The sequence below is a fragment of the Phascolarctos cinereus genome, unplaced genomic scaffold (assembly GCF_003287225.1).
Source record: "Phascolarctos cinereus isolate Bilbo 61053 unplaced genomic scaffold, phaCin_HiC Scaffold_9;HRSCAF=440, whole genome shotgun sequence".
In the NCBI taxonomy this organism is placed as follows: Eukaryota; Metazoa; Chordata; class Mammalia; order Diprotodontia; family Phascolarctidae; genus Phascolarctos; species Phascolarctos cinereus.
The window spans coordinates 49,850,195-49,868,617 of record NW_027556402.1 but is presented as its reverse complement, the minus strand read 5'-3'; the positions used below and the strand labels follow the sequence as shown (position 1 = coordinate 49,868,617).

At 39.6% G+C, this 18,423-nt stretch overlaps 1 protein-coding gene across 1 annotated transcript in view; it reads left to right on the top strand.

Moving 5' to 3' along the window:
• The window catches only part of CASP6 (caspase 6), a 34,259-nt gene extending 18,351 nt beyond the window's left edge, over positions 1 to 15,908 (top strand). Inside the window, exons 4-7 of the mRNA XM_021001395.2 lie at positions 1,138 to 1,214; positions 5,706 to 5,881; positions 10,579 to 10,738; positions 13,637 to 15,908. Coding sequence (XP_020857054.1) covers positions 1,138 to 1,214; positions 5,706 to 5,881; positions 10,579 to 10,738; positions 13,637 to 13,875 — 652 coding nt within the window. The 3' untranslated portion in view covers positions 13,876 to 15,908. The remainder of the gene's footprint in view (positions 1 to 1,137; positions 1,215 to 5,705; positions 5,882 to 10,578; positions 10,739 to 13,636) is intronic.
• Positions 15,909 to 18,423: the final 2,515 nt, after the last annotated feature.

The following is an 18,423-nucleotide window of genomic DNA, read 5'->3' as shown; positions in this document are numbered from 1 at the left end:
TAGTATATTATACTATGTATTCTATAGTATATATATATTATATGTGTGCTATATTATACTATATATACTATAGTGTACTTTATATATGTTATACTTTATATATTATATATACTATATTAGACTGTATATGCTATATTATACTTCATATATACACTCTATTATACTATATATGCTATAGTATACTTTATATGTTATATATACACTATAGTATACTATAGTATACTTTATATACTATATATACTATATTATGCTTTATATATTATATATATGCTATATTATACTTTATTACATATACTATTATACTATACTTTATATATTATATATACTATATTATGCTATATATGCTATAGTATACTTAATATATATGCACTATATTATACTTTATGCATTATATATTATGCTATATATTATAGGTATATAGGTGTGTATATAGATTTATGTCCTCAGTACTTTAGAATATAAGCTCATATTGAATAGAGATGTTTTTATTCTTTGTACTTATAACCCCAGCACTAGTACAGTGCCTAACGTAAAGGTAGGTCCTTAACAAAGACTTGTTCGTTTTCCAATCCAATAAACATTCATTAAGTGCCTGCTATGTGCCAGGCACTGTGCTAAGTGTTGGAGATACAATTAATAAAAAGCAAGATAATCCGTGCCCTCAAGAAGCTTACAGTCTAAAGGGGGGAGACAGCACACAGAAGAGGCCATGAAAACTGGGTGGGGAGGGGAGTGGGTACCGGGGGTAATGCTGCACAGGGGAATCTTGATCTGTGGAATTGAAACTAGGCAGGGCAGCAAATGCAAAGTAGAGTGGCCTGGAGTTGTTTAATTAATTGAGTTGTGTAATTGATAGTAGCAAGATGGTCCAGAGAGAGCTGGGGAGCTCTGGGAAGGCTTCATGGAGAAAGGGGCACCTGAGCTGTTTCCTGAAGCAGGAGATGGATTGAGGGGACCCTAGATCAAGCTTGGGAACATGTATCCCAAGCCAAAAAGGCAGAATTGGGCAGGAACGGATTAGAGAGCAGTGGAGTGGGGGTAGGGCCAGGAAAGTAAGTGGGAGCCTAAATATGGAGGACCTGGAAGGTATTTGGATTCCTTGGGCAAGTCTTAACATTTCCCTTACTCTGTCCCCAGGCTTTCAAAACTGGGATTTGAAGTGAATTGCTTTGATGATCTTAAAGCTGAAGACCTGCTAATGACCATTCATAAGGGTATGTGGTTTCTCCATCATATGTGTCTCTAATTAGGGAGCAGCCCCATTGGAAGTTAAACCCAGGCGTGTGATAATAAATGTTTAACAACTGGATCTCTGTGGGGAAAAAAATTATACAAGACATACTTTCAAATTTAATCTGCATCTCTAACATTTCTTAAGTCTAGGCAGTCTGCAAGACAGTAAGTCAAACCCTGATTTATAGCATTTGGCCAATTTCCAAGGTGCAAATGCTCACACTGAAAATTTAACAATCAGCTCTCATGAGCACACCTCTGCTTGAACCTGGTCTGGAAAGAGCTGCTGCAAAGATAGAGGATGAAGCATGTAATGTGTAGAAGTGCTAGAACTTGGGAGGGTTGGAGGGAAGGAGGAGGTGCTTTCATTGGATGCCTTTAGATACTCTCAAAGTTCTAGTATCATCAGAGCCGCAGTCCCTCCACCCCTTTGTAGATGGTTCTCATCAGTCACCATGGCCAGAAAATTCCATCGTCCGGTGGCAAACCTTCTGGGAATGAGACTGTTCTAACTGAGATGGACAATAGACAGACAGTGTCTTTCGCTAGGCCCACTTTTGAAACTTCCAGTCTGTCAATCCCTGCCCGAGCCTGAACTCAGCTGCCACAGGGAACCTTGGGTCGCTTTACAGTCATGATGAAATGCCAGGACACTCATTGGTAGCGTTTTCTTTGGATTGACTTTGTCCAAATCATAGTGATCGGGAGATAGAGAGACATAGATTTTTATAGCTGCAAGGGACCATCGAGGCAGCTAGATAGCATGGTGGATAGAGCCCTGGGCCTGGAGTCGGGAAGAACTGAGTATGAATCCTGCCTCAGTTTCCTCAGCTGTAAAATGGAAAAATAATAATGGCACCTACCTCCAAGGGTGGTTGTGAGGCTCAAGTGAGATATTTATAAAGTACTCAGCACAGTGCCAGGCACATCGTACTAGTCACATAATAAATATTTGTTTGCTTCCTATCCTCTTCTTTCCTTCCTCTCAGCCATCCTTTCTTTCCTTCCATTTCTAAAGTGCTTAGCATAGAGCCTGGCACGTGGTAGGCGTAGAATAAATACATGTTTCCTTCCTTTCTCTTTTCTTTTCCTCCCTTCCTCCCTGTCTTCCCTCTTTTCCTCCCTTCCTTCTTATTCCTCTTTCCCTTCTCTTTCCCCTTCTTTCCTTCCTTCCTTCCAGTCCAAACCCTTCATTTTATAGGTGAGGAATGAAGCCCAGAGAGTCTAAGTGACTTTAACCCAGTATCACACGACTAGCAAGTGTCAGAAGCAGGATTTGAAGCCCAGGGTTTGCTGACTGCCCATCCCCAGGCTCGTGATATACAAATATGGTACTTTTTGGTTACTGTCTCTGTGTTCACAGAGGATTAATACTGTCGGCCAGAATCGGGATCCTGGCAGGATAGCCCTTCCCCTTGTTCCTCTCTGGCTTTCAGCATGAGTACTGGGTGTCCAGGGTGTTTAGAGCTAAGGGTTCTTGGCTCAAGGACTCTTGACAGAAAAGGGATTTAACGACATGAAACCACTGACTCAAAAAGCCGCACTCAGGAAGATTCCGTTTCAGTGAGTAACTGTAATCAGTGAGGAGACTTGCTTATGAATGGCCTAAATAACTCATTTTGAAACCTGAACATGTCCTCTTGTTTTATTTCTAGGAGAGTCAGAGAACAGCATAGTCATCACCGTTATGTAAATTTTATAAACCTCACCTCTTAACCTGTTCTTCTCCAGGCTATATAAATACCCCACTCAGGAACAGTGATTAGAACTGAAAGGTGTCTTAGAGGCCACCTGACCCAACTGCCTGATTTTACAGGTTGGGAAACTGAGGCCCAGAGAAGTTGAGTCATCTCATTATATCATTGATATATGTCAGTATATAGTTGATATACGTATCTGTGATAGAGTTGAGTGCCTGAGGTCACACAAGTTGTAAATAGCAGAGCTGGAGCTAGAACCCTGGCCCCTTTTCTCCAAATCCACTTGTTTCACTGCAGTCTGCATTTTGGTTTTTCTTAATTAGTCTTTTTTCTTGACCCATAGATCACCATGTTGACTTACCTCGTCTTTCAGGTTTTGGTGCCTATTTATTCCCCCATCCCTCTTTCTCGTATGAGCTCCATGAGACATCTCATGGCTCTTGAGGCATCAGTCAAAGGGCAGCTTTTGTAACAGACTTCCAGGTACAGAGAGCATTATAAAACAGTCTTTTTTCCAGTCCCTGCCCCATTAAATAACTCCCTGCTGCTCCAGGGAGAGACTGGATGGCATTCCTGAAATCATGTGGTGGTGGCCCCTTCTCTGTCCCATTTCACATCTGCAGAATATCAGGTGGCATCAGTTGTACCTTTTTCTTCTTCTTCTTTTTTTTTTTTGGCTAGGCAGTGGGCTTAAGTGACTTGCCCAGGGTCTCAAGGCTAGTAGGTGTCAAGTGTCTGAGGCCAGATTTGAACTCAGGTCGTCCTGACTCCAGGTCCAGTGCTTTATCTACTGTGCCAGCTACCTGCCCTTAGTTGTACCTTCTTTAAGAAAAGTCAGTGAATTAAGTAAAAACCTTGCTAATTGGACACCTCTCAAATCCTGTTTATTATCAGACAATAGTATAAATGATTATTGCTGACAAAAATCTGAAATAATTTCATAAATGGAAACAGTACTGACTAGAGCAGATGATGGCATTTCAATTCCTACTTCTGTGACCTTAGCTAGATCATTTAATACTTCTTCACCCCTCCAGTTTCTTCATCAGTAAAATGAGGGGATTGGATTAGAAATCCACTGAGATGTTGAAAAACTAAAAATTAATTCATTAAAATTTTAAAAAAAGAAAGAAAATAAAGGACGATTTAAAACAACAATTAAAAAAAATCCACTGAGCGCCTTTCTAGCTCTGGATACATGATCCTGTGATTTATATGTTTAGGATACATTTTAAAATTCTTTCAGTTATACATTTATTTTCTCTTCTATCTTCCCCCCACCCCAGGCCCACACTAAAAGAAATAAGGAAAAAAATAAAAGGAAACCCACACTACATTCCCACATTGGCCATGTTCACTGTCCAGATGTATGTCTTATTTGGCCCATGTTCATCTTAGTTGATCCGTGTCCTTTGGCCGTGTCCAGATACGTCTTATTCTACATTTTGAGTCCATCACCTGTTGGGAGGTGGGTCACATAATTCCATCATTGGTCCTCTGGAATCTTGTTTGGGCATTGTATTGATCAGCATTCTTCAATCTTTCAAATTTTTTTTTACAATGTCAGTATAATAGTATAAAAATCGTTCTGTTCTTTTTGCTCTGCATCAGTTTATACAAGTTTTTCTAGAGGTCTCTGAAATTGTTCCTTTCATCACATCTTAGGGGATAATAGTATTCCATTGCATTAAATTCCATATTTGCTCAGCCACTCCTCAGTTGATGGGCTTTCATGATGTTTGTCATTATAATGTATTATTACATACTTTCCTCCAATGGTGTCCTATCCGATGCCTCACTCGTACATGAAAGTAACCCTAGGGCCTTGATGACTATGTCACTGAAGGGTAAATAAGTCCTATAAGATGGAAAAGTTTCAAATAAAGTCTAGTGATAGACTCTATGTACATATGTCATCTGAGGACTAACTTTGCTAAGCTCATTAGGGGGCTGACTAGTGGGCAAATGGATAGGATGCTAGACTTGGAGTCAGGAAGACCCGAATTTGAATCCCACCTCAAACACTTACCAGCTGTATGATCCTGGGCAATTCACTTAGCCTCAGTTTCCTCATCTGTAAAATGGTAATAATAGCCCCTACCTCTCAGCTGTTGTGAGGATCAAATGAAAAAAGATATGTAAAATGTTTGGTAAACCTTAAAGCACTGTGTAAATGCTAATTTTTATTACCATATTGGCCCCTGGCGATGAATTTTTTGGCTCTGGCCAAACTCGGAGAGCATCCACTACATTGATAGATTTATGGCCTGTGCCAGTGGAGAAGGACCCATAGCAATGAAATCATAGATTGGTGAAGCATTAATTATGAATAACTTATTTTCACAAGAGCATAGATTCAGAGCTGAGACCAGCTGCTACAATCCAGTTAAAGGACCCCATTTTATTTACATCAATATGCACAGTATTTGAAAGCAGATTTTAAGATAACCCTGTATTTTTGCATTTCACTAAGCTGGATGATTTTTTTTCACCCCCTCCCACTTTATTCCAAATTACTGATAGATTACCACTATACATACATTTTTTGGGGGGCGAGGCAATTGAGGTTAAATGACTTGCCAGGGTCACGCAGCTAGTGAGTATCATGTGTCTGAGGCCGCATTTGAACTCGGGTCCTCCTGACTCCCGGGCTGGTGCTCTATCCACTGCGCCACCCAGCTGCCCCAGATTACCACTGTTTTCACCTATAGAATTGTCAATGGATGCTTTGTTTTCCCTCCTGTCTGAGCTCTTGACGGTCATTCCTTGCAGTGTCCGCCTCTAGCCACATGGATGCTGACTGCTTCTTGTGTGTGTTCCTGACTCATGGTGAAGGAAATCACATCTATGCCTACGATGCCAAAATTGATATTCAGAAGCTGACCGCCATGTTTAAAGGAGACAGATGTCAGAGCTTGGTTGGGAAGCCTAAGATATTCATCATTCAGGTAAGAGTAACGGCTGTTATTTGGAAAAGTCATTTGTTTATGAAGGATTCACACCACCTTTTCAAGAGCAAGTGCCTTTTTCTAGATTTCTAGAATTTCTTTTTTCTTTCTTTTTTGGTGAGGCAATCGGGGTTAAGTGACTTCTAGTAAGTGTCAAGTGTCTGAGGTCGCATTTGAACTCAGGTCCTCCTGACTCCAAGGCTGGAGCTCTATCCACTGCACCACCTAGCTGCCCCAGAATGTATGTCACTGTTTTTTTTGTTGTTGGTTGTTTGTTTTTTAATGTTTCTTTATATCCTCAATTCTCAGCACATAGAATTCTTACAGAATTAATAACCATTCAGACTGCTCTTGGAAAGTATCAGCGTTCTCAGTTAGAACAATTTATACAATAAAAATAGTAAGGTTAATGAAAACAGCACAAAAAGGCTTCTGGACTCAGATCAAATGTAAAGACCAGTACTGGTTGGCAAACAGTAACTGCTTAAATAAATTTGTGTTGACTGACTCCGTAAAGGAACATGGCATGTTACATCACCTATTCCCTGGAAACAGGACTGACCTTTGCATTTCACCTGAGCTGCCTCTTAGCATTGTCATCTTCATCTGAATGACTGCAGTTACTGTATGATTGTTCTCTTGAATTCTTGCCACTTCTTTGCAAGAGTGCCCTGAGCAGTTATGAATTCATTGTGAATTCTGCTGATATCTTGGTTTTAGCAAAACAAGTGCTTAGGCTTAAAATATGGGTGATTCACAAAACTGCTCTCATGCTAATTCCCAGGCTAGTTCAAGGCTGAAGGCAAAGCAACCAAAAAGAATTATCTGGTGGTTGGAACTTGACCATTTTGCAAAGGGATAAATGAGCATGTCACAAATTCATCTTGGTTCTCTGGGGGCTACACTCATCACAGGCCCGCCGGAATTAAAGTTGATTAAAGAGCACAGACTTGTGAGTGCTTGTCTTGACTTTGCCTCTATTTTTTATTATTAATTATTAATATTTTTTATTAATTTAAAAAAGTGTTGCCCTTGTATTTTATTTTTTTAAATATATTTTATTTCATTAAATATTTTCCAGTTACATTAAAAAAAAGTAACATCCATTTTTTTATAATTTTGAGTTTCACATTCTCTCACCTGCTCCTACCCCTACCTCACCCCTTGAGAAGGCCAGCAATATGACATCGATTATACTTATTATGAAATCATGCAAAAGATTTCCATATTAGCCATGTTGCAAAAGAAAACACATACATACAAAACAAGGAAAATAAAGCAGTCAGAGTTCATCACTTCTCTGTCTGGAGGTGGATAACATTGTTCATCATGGGTCCTTTGGAATTATCTTGGATCATTGTATTTATTGATTGTAGCAGCCAACCCTTTCACAGTTGATCGTCATTCCAACCTTGCTGTTACTCTGTACAAAGTTCTCCTGACTCTGCTCACTTCACTTTGCTTGCATCAGTTCATATAAGTCTTCTCAGGTTTTTCTGAAACCATCCCCCTTGTCATTTCTGGTTGCACAGAAGTATTCCATCACCGTCATATACTACAACTTGTTCAGCCATCCCCCAACTGATTCGCCCCTGTATTTTAAAGTATTTCTTGTGGGCTGTCTGGAAGGAGTAAGAAGGAAATAAATCAAGCACATTTTTGTATGGTGGAAATCATTTTTTAATGGGGGATTTCTATCACAGTACACATAACAGGAACCAGTCCTGCAGCTGGGTCAGTTTACACACTTTGGAGAGGTTCTTTTTTTTTTAATGATTTATTTATTTTTAGTTTTCAACATTCATAAGATTTTGAGTTTGAATTTTCTCCTCCTCCCTCTTCTCCCCTTCTTCCCAAGATGCCGTGCGATCTGATATAGGCTCTACTTGTACATTGATATTAAACATTTTCACATTAGTCATGATATAAGGAAGAATTAGAACTAATGGGAGGAACCACAAGAAAGAAGAAACAAAACAACAAAAGAAAAGAAAAGGAGAGCAAATAGTATGCTTTCATCTGTATTCAGACTCCTAAGTTCTTTTTCTGGATGTGGTACATTTTCTTTAAGCTTAAACTTGGTAATTTAAATTTCACAGCATTTGATTTAAATTCTTCCACTAATACTATTCCAGTTGTGTGTATTGTTTCCTTGATTTCTAGTTATTTTCCTTTCCCTCTAATGCTTCGTTGTAATCTTTTCCATCATTTTTTACAGTGTAGTCATGTTCCATTATATTCATGTGCCGCCATTCATTTAGCCATTCTCATGGGAATTTTCTTTGGTGGCAATCTGCATTTGAGCAATCAAGATTTCATTGTTTGTATTAAATTCTGGTTAAGTGGATGTGTGTGAAAGAGATTTGCTACGGTATTTAAGAGAGATATCTGTTCTCTGGGAGACCCAGAGTCCTTAAATTATGTACATGTTCAGTCTTCAAAGTCAGTTGTTTTAGCTGCATGGGGCTCTCTTTCAAAGTTAACTGTCCCTTGCTTCTCTTCTGCCAATTTTTCCTCTGCTTTCATATTTTTGACTTTCAAATCTCTTCTCTTTCTCAGAGCTTCTGCTCCTTTGGGGATCGCCTCCATTTTATTCTAAGGTGTCTGCTCTGATGCAGATCTTCCTTAATTCTACTTTTGAGAGCTTCGATTTTTGACCTAATTTCTAGCCCTCCTTCTGCAAGTTGTATTTCTCTTGGGAATTGCCACGACTGTTATTTTGTGACCTCTGGGGATTCTGCAGGATTCTTAATCATTGAGGATTTTTCATTCTTTTTCATAGTATTCATGGTAAATTCTTTTTTATATATATTTGATTTTTTAAATTAATATTTATTTTTAAAGTTTTGAGTTCCAAATTCTCTCCCTCTCTCTAGCTTCTAGGCTATCCCACTGGTAAGGCAAGCAATACGATTCGCATCATACCTGTGAAGTCATGCAAAACATGCTTAGTAATTTCATTGTTTTTGCTCTTTTAAAAAAAATTTCAGTGTTATTTTTGTGTTATTGCCTTTTAAAAAATATTTATTCATTCTTCCTTTTGCCTTTTAGTCTCACTGGCTTATTTCTAGATTCTTTCTCTTGGATATATATACATATATATATATATATATATATATACATACACACATATATATATATATATATATCTATATCTATACACACACACACACACACACACATATATATTTTTATTATTCGGTCTTTTTCTTGATTTCCCTTAGATGCCTATATATATATATACATATGTAGGCTGAATAAGAAAATTTATTTTATATATATATATATATATATATATATATATATATATATATATATATATATAAATTTTTTTTATTCAGTCTTTTTCTTGTTTTCCCTTAGATGCCTTATGGCCTCCATCCTCTTCTTGGACATTGTCCTTTAATCCTGAGATACTTTCTCCCATACAGACCCCTGCCATGAGGTATCTTTAGCCTCCCCTCGTTGGGGAATTTAGTGCCCTGACTGATTTCTTTCTCAGATTAAACTCTGAATAATGAATAAACCGACGCTGGATAGTTTTATCATGCTGTTTTCCTTGGGCACAGAAGCCCCTTCCTCTTTAGTAGATTCTGCCTTACTTCATCTCATACCTACCCCCACCTGCCACCCTTATCCTCCACCTCCAGTAGGACTTCCCGGTTCCATTGAATGGCTAGATAGAATCAGTGCTTTTTTTTTTAAAGAGGGGATGGGGGTGGGAGTGGTGAGAAGAACCTTAGTCATGACCACTGAGGACCTGGCAACTCCTCTTGAAACTCCAGCCTAGCTGCTACCTTTCAATGACTGCCCCTCTGGGTGGGGTTAGTTGGAGACCAGGTTAGTTGAGTTGTTCAGTCATGTCAGACTCTTCATGACCCCATTTGGGGTTTTCTTCACAATGATACTAGAGTGGTTTGCCATTTCCTTCTCCAGTTCATTTTACAGATGAAGAAACTGAGGCAGAGTTAAGTGACTTGCCTAAGGTCACACAGGCAGTAAATCTCTCAGGTCAGATTTGAACTCAGGGAGATGGGTCTTCCACTGCACCACCTAGTTAACCTAGGTGAATAGAAACTGTAAATATTTAAAGTACTTGACTGTTACTTCATGAGTCATCCTTCTAGTCTGCATGGTGGCCTATGTAAGGGTGTGCTTGTAAATGTTTAACAACCAGCTCTCCAGGAAAAAAAAGGCATTACCAACACACTTTTAAGTTTGATCTGCCTTATTAAGATTTTTCTTTGTCACTTCCAGTTAAGTCTAGGCAGTCAACAAAGCAATAATAAACCCAGCCCTGATTTGGAGCCTTGGTGGATTTCCGAAGTGAAAGACTGAAACAATCTGCCGCACCCAGCTGCTTCTGGCACACCCTGTGGTGTGTGTGTCTTCTTATCTTTTGGATTCAGCTTTGTTTGCTTTAGATCTGACTGTTTCCTTATTTTGAATTTTTTAGGTTGGAATACTGGTAGAAACCAATTCCTTTACTATCTGGGCAGTCACCTGAGTTCCATCCCCATCCCCAGAGGGGCATTTAGTAATTGTTTAATGTTTAGTAATGAACAATTTAGTAGTCATTCGTTAGCTTTTTTTTTTTTTCAGGCAGTTGGGGTTAAGTGACTTGACCAAGGTCACACAGCTAGTAAGTGTTTTATGTCTGAGGCGGCTGATCTGACTCTTCTCCCTGATACTATTAGGCGTGTCGGGGAGACCAGCATGATGTACCAGTCAAGCCGTTAGATGTGGTTGATCATCAGACTGACGAGGCGGATGTCAATGAAACAGAAATAGATGCTGCATCCATTTACACTCTCCCTGCCGGAGCCGACTTCCTCATGTGCTACTCTGTTGCAGAAGGTCTGTTAACTATTTCTAGGAGTGTTTGGTTGGTAGAATTTTTTTTAAATTTTTTAAATTAATTTACTGTGATTTATCAACAATCACTTCCATAAGCATTTGAGTTTTAAATTTTTCTCCCCTCTCTGTCCCCAAGATGGCGTGCAATCTAATGTAGGCTTTACATGTACATTCCTATTAAACATATTTTCACATTAGTGATGTTGTAAGTAACAATTAGAACCAATAGGAGGAACCACCAGAAAGAGGAAACAAAACACAACAGAAGGAAAAAAATAGCAAATGGTATGCTTCGATCTGCATTCAAACTCCACAGTTCTTTCTTTGGATGTGGACAGCATTTGGAGATGTCTTAGATCCTGGCATTGCTGAGAAGGGCCAAGTTCATCAAAGTTAGTCATTGCACAGTGTGGCTGTTACTGTGTACAACAGTCTCCTGGTTCTGCTCACTTCACTCAGCATCAGTTCATCAAAGTCTTTCCAGGTTTTTCTGAAGTCCACTTCCTCATCATTTCTTACAGCACAATAGTATTCCATTACATTCATATACCACAACTTGTTCAGCCATTCCCCAATGGATGGGCATCCCCTCAATTATCAATTCTTTGCCACCACAGAAAGAGCTGCTAGAAATATTTTTGTGCACATGGGTCCTTTTCCCATTTGTATGATCTCTCTGGGATACAGCCTTAGAAGTGCTATTGCTGGATCAAAGGATAAGCACATTTTTATAGTCCTTTGGGCACAGTTCCAAATTGCTCTCCAAAATGGTTGGATCGTTTCGCAACTTGGCAGGTAGATTTTGCTCTTATTTTTGTCTCAGTTTATTTTGTGTGTTCTTCTTAGAAACTGAGTCAAGGCTTTGTCCCTAAATTGGTGAATCACTGAGTATCTTAAGGCAGGCATTTGAATCCACAGACCAAAGACAGCCCCTGTCCTCAGGGAGTTTCCTCTTTAACAGGGGAAACATTCACTTCTGTGTATATATGAGATATACAAAGCAGACACAAGGTGAGGTGGGGGAAGGGACATCCTAGAGGTCACAGGGAACTATTAGAGTATGTCCTGAGGACACAGCTGATGCAGGTAGACCTTTGCTTTCATTTTGCCAACTGCTCAGAACTGTGTTGTCAAACTCAAATAGTAGGTTTTTTTCTTTTTTCTTTTTTTGGCTAGGCATTGGGGCTAAGTGACTTGTCCAGGGTCACACAGCTAGTAAGTATTAAGTGTCTGAGGCTGGATTTGAACTCACGTTTTCCTGACTCCAGGGCCAGTGCTCTATCCACTGCCCCATCAAACTCAAATAGAAACTGATCCCTGGGGCAGCTAAGTGGTACAGTGGACGGAGCACTGGCTCTGGAGTCAGGAGGACCTGAGTTCAAATCCGGCTTCGGACACTTACTAGCTGAGTGACCCTGGACATGTCACTTAACCCTGATTGTCTTCCCACCAAAAAGAATAAATAAAATACACCTTCCTCAAAATTAAAAAGAAAGAAAGAAACTGATCCCTGTAGGCTGGATAATGAACTTAGAAAACCACCCATTAATGTTATCTCTGTCGTGTTTCTACTTACTTTACTAAATGTTTCCCAATCACAGTTTCATCGGGTTTGGGCCTTACTCTGGAGTTTTGTGGTTTGATGATGGTCTGGAGTTTGACTGAGCCTCAGAGACTATATAGGAAATCTTAGCCTTTAATTAGTTAATGAGTACAGCACTCTCCTGAAGTCCTCCTCTCTCGCCTCATCATGGTGTGATGACCTTGGGTTCTGGATGGCAGATCAGGTTTTGAGGATGGGCGCCTGAGGAGCAGACTCCTTCACTCATCCAGACACCCCTCACCACCAGACAGTGGGCTACTAGAGGGCTGGGTTTTTTGGGTTGGTTGTTTTTTTTTTTTTTTTTTTTTTTTAGCTACCAGGTCTCACAAAGATAGCTCATGCTGCTGTGAGGACTCAGCACTGGCAACCCTCCCAATTACACTCATTGCTTCGTAAGAGTAGTGTGATAAATAGTACGCCTGGAACTGGGCGCAGAATTGAGACTAAAATACGATCTGGAAAATCACACGTGAAATCAGTTCACAACATCTAGTTTTAAATGAAGCCAAAAAGATAAACTGTTTTAAACATTAAGTAGTGCTGTTGGGTCGAAATAGCAGTCACCCCCATATATAGGCTATATTCCTAAAAGGAGATATCTGTGACTGTTAGAAGATGTATCAGTTTGCAAAATTGGGGGTGGGGGGGGAGAGCTGATCTGTATTTGGACCCATATCTACATCTGTGTTATCATGAGCGGCCTGTTTGCCAGTTACAGACGATGGTGATCTCTTGGGGTCAGATTCTTTGAAAGCAATATCAAGACAATAATGTTTCTCTTTGCTTCCTTGGTTCTAGAGCAAGAGATGTCATGGACTCCTTTGGCATTCTGGTGAAAACTCTGGACCCCCTTTCAGAATATTGCTTTTAAATGCATAAAATAAAATAGCATTTCTTTTTTGTTTTCTGTTTTGCTGTGCAGTGGGGTTAAGTGACTTGCCCAGGGTCACACAGCTAGTAGGTGTCAAGTATCTGAAGCCAGATTTGAACTCAGGTCCTCCTGGCTCCAGGGCCAGTGCTCTATCCACCACACCACCTCGCTGCCCCATGAAGTAGCATTTCAGCGGAAGCCAATGATACCCAAATGGTTATAAGAATGGATATTTGTAACAGTTCATAGAACAGATCAGTAGTCCCAGCCATAGAAGTAGGTCATCCTTGTCTTACTTTGTATTTCTCGGCACGGCACAGCGGACAGAGTTTGGCCTCTCGAGAGCCACATAAAGGTCTGGCAGACCAAAGGTAGGCACTCTGTGCTGAAGTCTGGGCATTTTGTGTTTCTGTATCTTTGCCAGGTTATTATTCTCACCGTGAAACAGTGAATGGCTCCTGGTACATTCAAGACTTGTGCGAGATGCTGGGAAGATACGGCTCCTCCCTAGAGTTTACAGAACTTCTCACGCTGGTGAACAGGAAGGTTTCTCAACGCCGAGTGGATTTCTGCAAGGACCCAGAAGCCATTGGGAAAAAGCAGGTTCCATGTTTTGCCTCCATGCTGACCAAAAAGCTTTTTCTCCTTCCAAAGTCTATCTAATGTCGGGTGGCCTCATGTTTTGGAGGTACGATCTCCTCCCCACTTTTTTTTTTGTACAATTAACATCTTGGGATCCAGTGCCTTTAAACTTTTTTAATCAGATGCCCATTCTGGGACAGAACCTCACTGCTCAGCGGCAGAGTTTTCAGTGGGGATCTGTAACAGTTTTACCCAAAAATGGTACTTCCATTAATGTTCATTTTTAGAGCTTTGGTTCTATTTGCTAATTAGTGTGTTGACAGCCTTCTCAGGGAATATCAGGGAATCACCTTCCAAAGAGTTTGTGAATAATTGATACATTCTATCAATCGGTAGCTATCCAAATTAGCAGGTGGTTCTAATTTGTACTTGTGATATCTTTGTTTCTTGACTAAAGTCTGTTTTCTAATATTCATTCATAGATTTTTTAGATCCTTGAGTGAAAAATAAAAACCAGCAAGTCATTTTCCACTAACATTTCAATTTAAAGGGAACACTTTTATCTTCTCTGGGACTTTTTGTATGTTTTATATAAGACATTTAAAAAAAACAAACATTCTAGTTCAAATCTAGCCTCAGATACATAACACTAGCTGTGTGACCCTGGGCAAGTCACTTAACCCCACTGCCTGGCCTCCCCCCCTGCCAAAAAACCCCACATTCTTATTTAAATCTCCATGGTGTCTCATAAATGTATAATAACCACCAACACCCCTATCTCTCTCCCCCCTCCCCAGCTTATATACATACTTTCCAATAAGTGGAAACTTGCCTTGTCCAGACTTAAAGCTTGTGCCCACAACCCATCAGATGGCATTATCATTCTGCCTTCCTTTTTGCCCCTCTCCCTGCCAAACCCCTTGGCTGCCCAACATTCTACTGCTGAGACTGCTAGGGGGACTCCATCTCCAGCCAAGACCTTTTTATTTTATGACATCATTCCTATGGTACCCACTTCCTGCTTTCATGTTGTTTCATCTGTGATCCTATTTGAGTGTAACGAATTTGTAATTATATAGACAAGGTTTGTCTATAAGTAAGTTCTATTCTCAGATTCTAAATTGTCAATTAATCATTGACAGATTAAATATGACCTATCTTGCAGAAGACTTTCATCATTCTAACTCCCCTCCCCAGACTTTCATAGTTGATGTGCTGCAAATTTTAAATGAATCTTTGAAATTTTAGTGTTGCAAATTGGTAAATTTTTAAGATTCCTTTTCCCTTAGGATTTTCTTAAAATTAGACCTTTTAAAAAATTTCTTTAGATAAATCACTATTTAGTGATTTAGTAATTTAGTGATCACTTCTTTAGGTGGCCATGCTAATACTGGTTTCATTCATAGATTATCAAGTTAATGAATATATATATATATAGATATAGATATATATATCTATATATAGATATAGATATATGTATATTTTTCAAGGGCTCTGAACCTTAAAGTGCTATGCAAAACCAGCAACCTTATTGCCAGAGGCTGAAGATGATTCATTTTGGTTTCTTATAATGTAGTTAAATATTTAAGCAGTAATTTTCATTATTATTCCAATTGGTTATTTCCTGGGATAGGCTCTCCCAGATGGCATTTAGGCACATACCTAATGGTCAGTGAGATTCTTGTCCTCCCTCTAGACCCAGTGGTTGGTGAGATTTGCTGGGTGGTTACCGGCAGCCAAAATGTTTCTGCCCCTCTCTTAATCTTAACTCCCCACCTCCTCTTCTCCCCCTCTCCATTGACCCTGTCCCAAAGAGGCAACACCACAGAATGTTCTACTTGGTGTACAGACTGTGAACAATTTCCTGGGCTTTTGGGCAGATGTTATACAATTCTGATTGTCTCAGAGAAATTAAATGCTTTAACCACAGTACTGTCATCCTATCTTAAATGTGATTATTTTAATAATTTTTTATAGTAATGTACCCTAAGCTCAGTTGCTATAATAAGGACTGAGCTTTGGAAACAATATGGATGGACTAAATTTTGTTTACATTTATTACATTGTTTTGATAATAATTCGGTGCTTTTGTAATAAAAAATTATATAATTGCATGTTGATTCTTTTCATTTTCATTCCAATATGGTTGGCTGTGGATCCCACCTGGGTAGAAAGAAGTTCTACTTTTTTTATCACTATACATTTCCATGGGGTCTCACAATCAGGCGGAACACTGTATTCACATAATCAGGGCAAGTTCCAAGTTTTCAATGCCCCAGGCTAAGAAGCTCACTCAAATTCTCAGTTGGAGAGGAGTTACAATTCTGAATTGATAGGAGTTGTCTCACACCAATGAAATCACCAGTCTAGTCCCAAAAAAAAATCTGTCCAGGTTGGAAGTTAATTTCATGAATGGGCTAGAAATTCAAATACCTTTACATATCTGGAATTTCTGGTGTCTTTCCTCTCTGTTGATTATCTCCAATTCATTCTGGATGTATCTTGTTTGTAGGGAAGTATTTGCATGTTGTTTCCCCCATTAGACTTTGAGCACCTTTAGAGAGGTTTTAAAAGTTAACACTTTTATGCCTTTGTATCCCCAGCACTCATCACACAGTAGGTTAAAATGTACCTCTTGGTACCTCTGAGATATAGATATATATATATATCTATATATATATAGATATATATATAGATATATATATATATATGTATATTATATAAATGCTTGAATTAGAAGTATCAAAATCTCATTGTTTGGGTCTTGAAGTCAAAAGAGCAATTTACATCAGTTGTAACTTACATCACGTCAGGATGCTAAAAACGCAACGGGATGTTCAGTGAGTGGTCTACTTATTTACTTGGGCAAAGATAGAAACATTAAATACAGGACTATTGGTGCTAGCATATTGGGTCTTGTTTGAATTGTGATGAGTAGTACCAGATGAGGACATGGGCTCAGAGATAGTGACTTGCCTGCTGTCTACTTCACAACTCTGTGCACCTCTGCCTCACTTCAATCTAATTTTATGCACAAGGCAAGACATATCACCTGTGAAGTCATTGCTCCTTAAACAAACAGTTGTAAACACAGAGACAGAACTCAAATCATCAAATGAATTTATGCACCTAACTAATGTTATCATTTCCATGGCAGTTTTTCAGCTTTGATATTTTGATCCCATCTATGCATGCCCTCCTGATGCAGATTATAACTCAATACACGCTCATCCAGAATGACTCTATTCTTGTCTTCCCATAAATCTTTTCTAGAGCTTTTGATGTTACATGGGTCCCACTAGACCATACAGGCTGTCCATGACCTCCCATCATCTTCTTTTCTTATACTTCTTGGATTAGTCGGTCAGAAGAATTTATTAAGTACCTATTGTATACTAGAAGCTAAAGATAGAGACAAAAATGAATAAATAATAGTTCCTACACTCCTCAAATGAAAAAGTAATTTCATCAGGGCAAGAGGGAGTGGTAGTAGTAACCTGAGATTAAAAAAGGCCTGTTGTATGGCCAAAGCTGAGCTCTGAAGGAGATCTGGGATGCCAAGAGGTACCTTTTAACATCAGTTTTGATATACGGTTCTTTGTTGGTAATATGCTGTGACTCACCTGTGCCCACCATATGTCTCGCCATTTCTGTTTAGATCAACTGTACCTTTAGTTCATGATTTTTTCCCTTGGTTGACTGTCATATAGTAAACACTAGAGAATAGTAGTGTTTAAAACATGCATGTTTGGGGGCAGCTAGGTGGCACGGTGGATAAAGCACTAGCTCTGGATTCAGGAGGACCTGAGTTCAAATCCAGCCTCAGACACTTGATCGCTTGGTATGTACTAGCTGTGTGACTCTGGGCAAGTCACTTAACCCCAACTGCCTCGAGTTTAAAAAAAAAACATGCATGTTTAAGGGGAAAATTTACTAAAACTTCCTAAATGTAATCTAACCTATTCACTTCTTACTTAGTTTCAAGCCTGGTTCAGTGTCCATCTTAGGAAGTGGCTACATAAGACATATGTACTAATGGACTATTGGTCTTTCATCCAACTGCATGATCATCTGAATAATTAGACATTCTTCCCTCGCTTGGGCTTTTCATGTGTTAACTGTTGGGCTAAACTTGAGTATTTATGAATCTTATTTAGGAGGCTTTGCAGGTTTCAGATATTAGCACAATGTCTTTCACATGCAGGCATTTACAAAGTTATAGGGGTGTATGGAGTTTTCAGGGAGGCTGAGCACCTCTGGTGTGACAGCGTGCTGAGCCCTTTCCAGGGCTCTCATCCACCTTTGATGCCTACACGGCACTCAGTCTCACCTGTGGCTCCAAGAAGCTGTAGCATGTGCAGCGATCACACCCTGGTAAAACTCAGCAGATGGGCTAAACCAGGTTAAGGGTAACCAATAGGCCTCACACCTGTCAGCGAGATAGGGGGTGTCTTCCCCAAGTGTGAGAAGACTTCCCCTGGTGGAATGGGCTAATGAGAACAATTTGTTCCAATGGCCACAAAGGCAGCTGAAGCAGGTGCTACGGGGGCACTTAGAGCTTGGTCAGGCATCAGAGATGCCAAGGTCATCCACTGTACCCTGGGCCATCACCAGTCATCCTGACTTTTG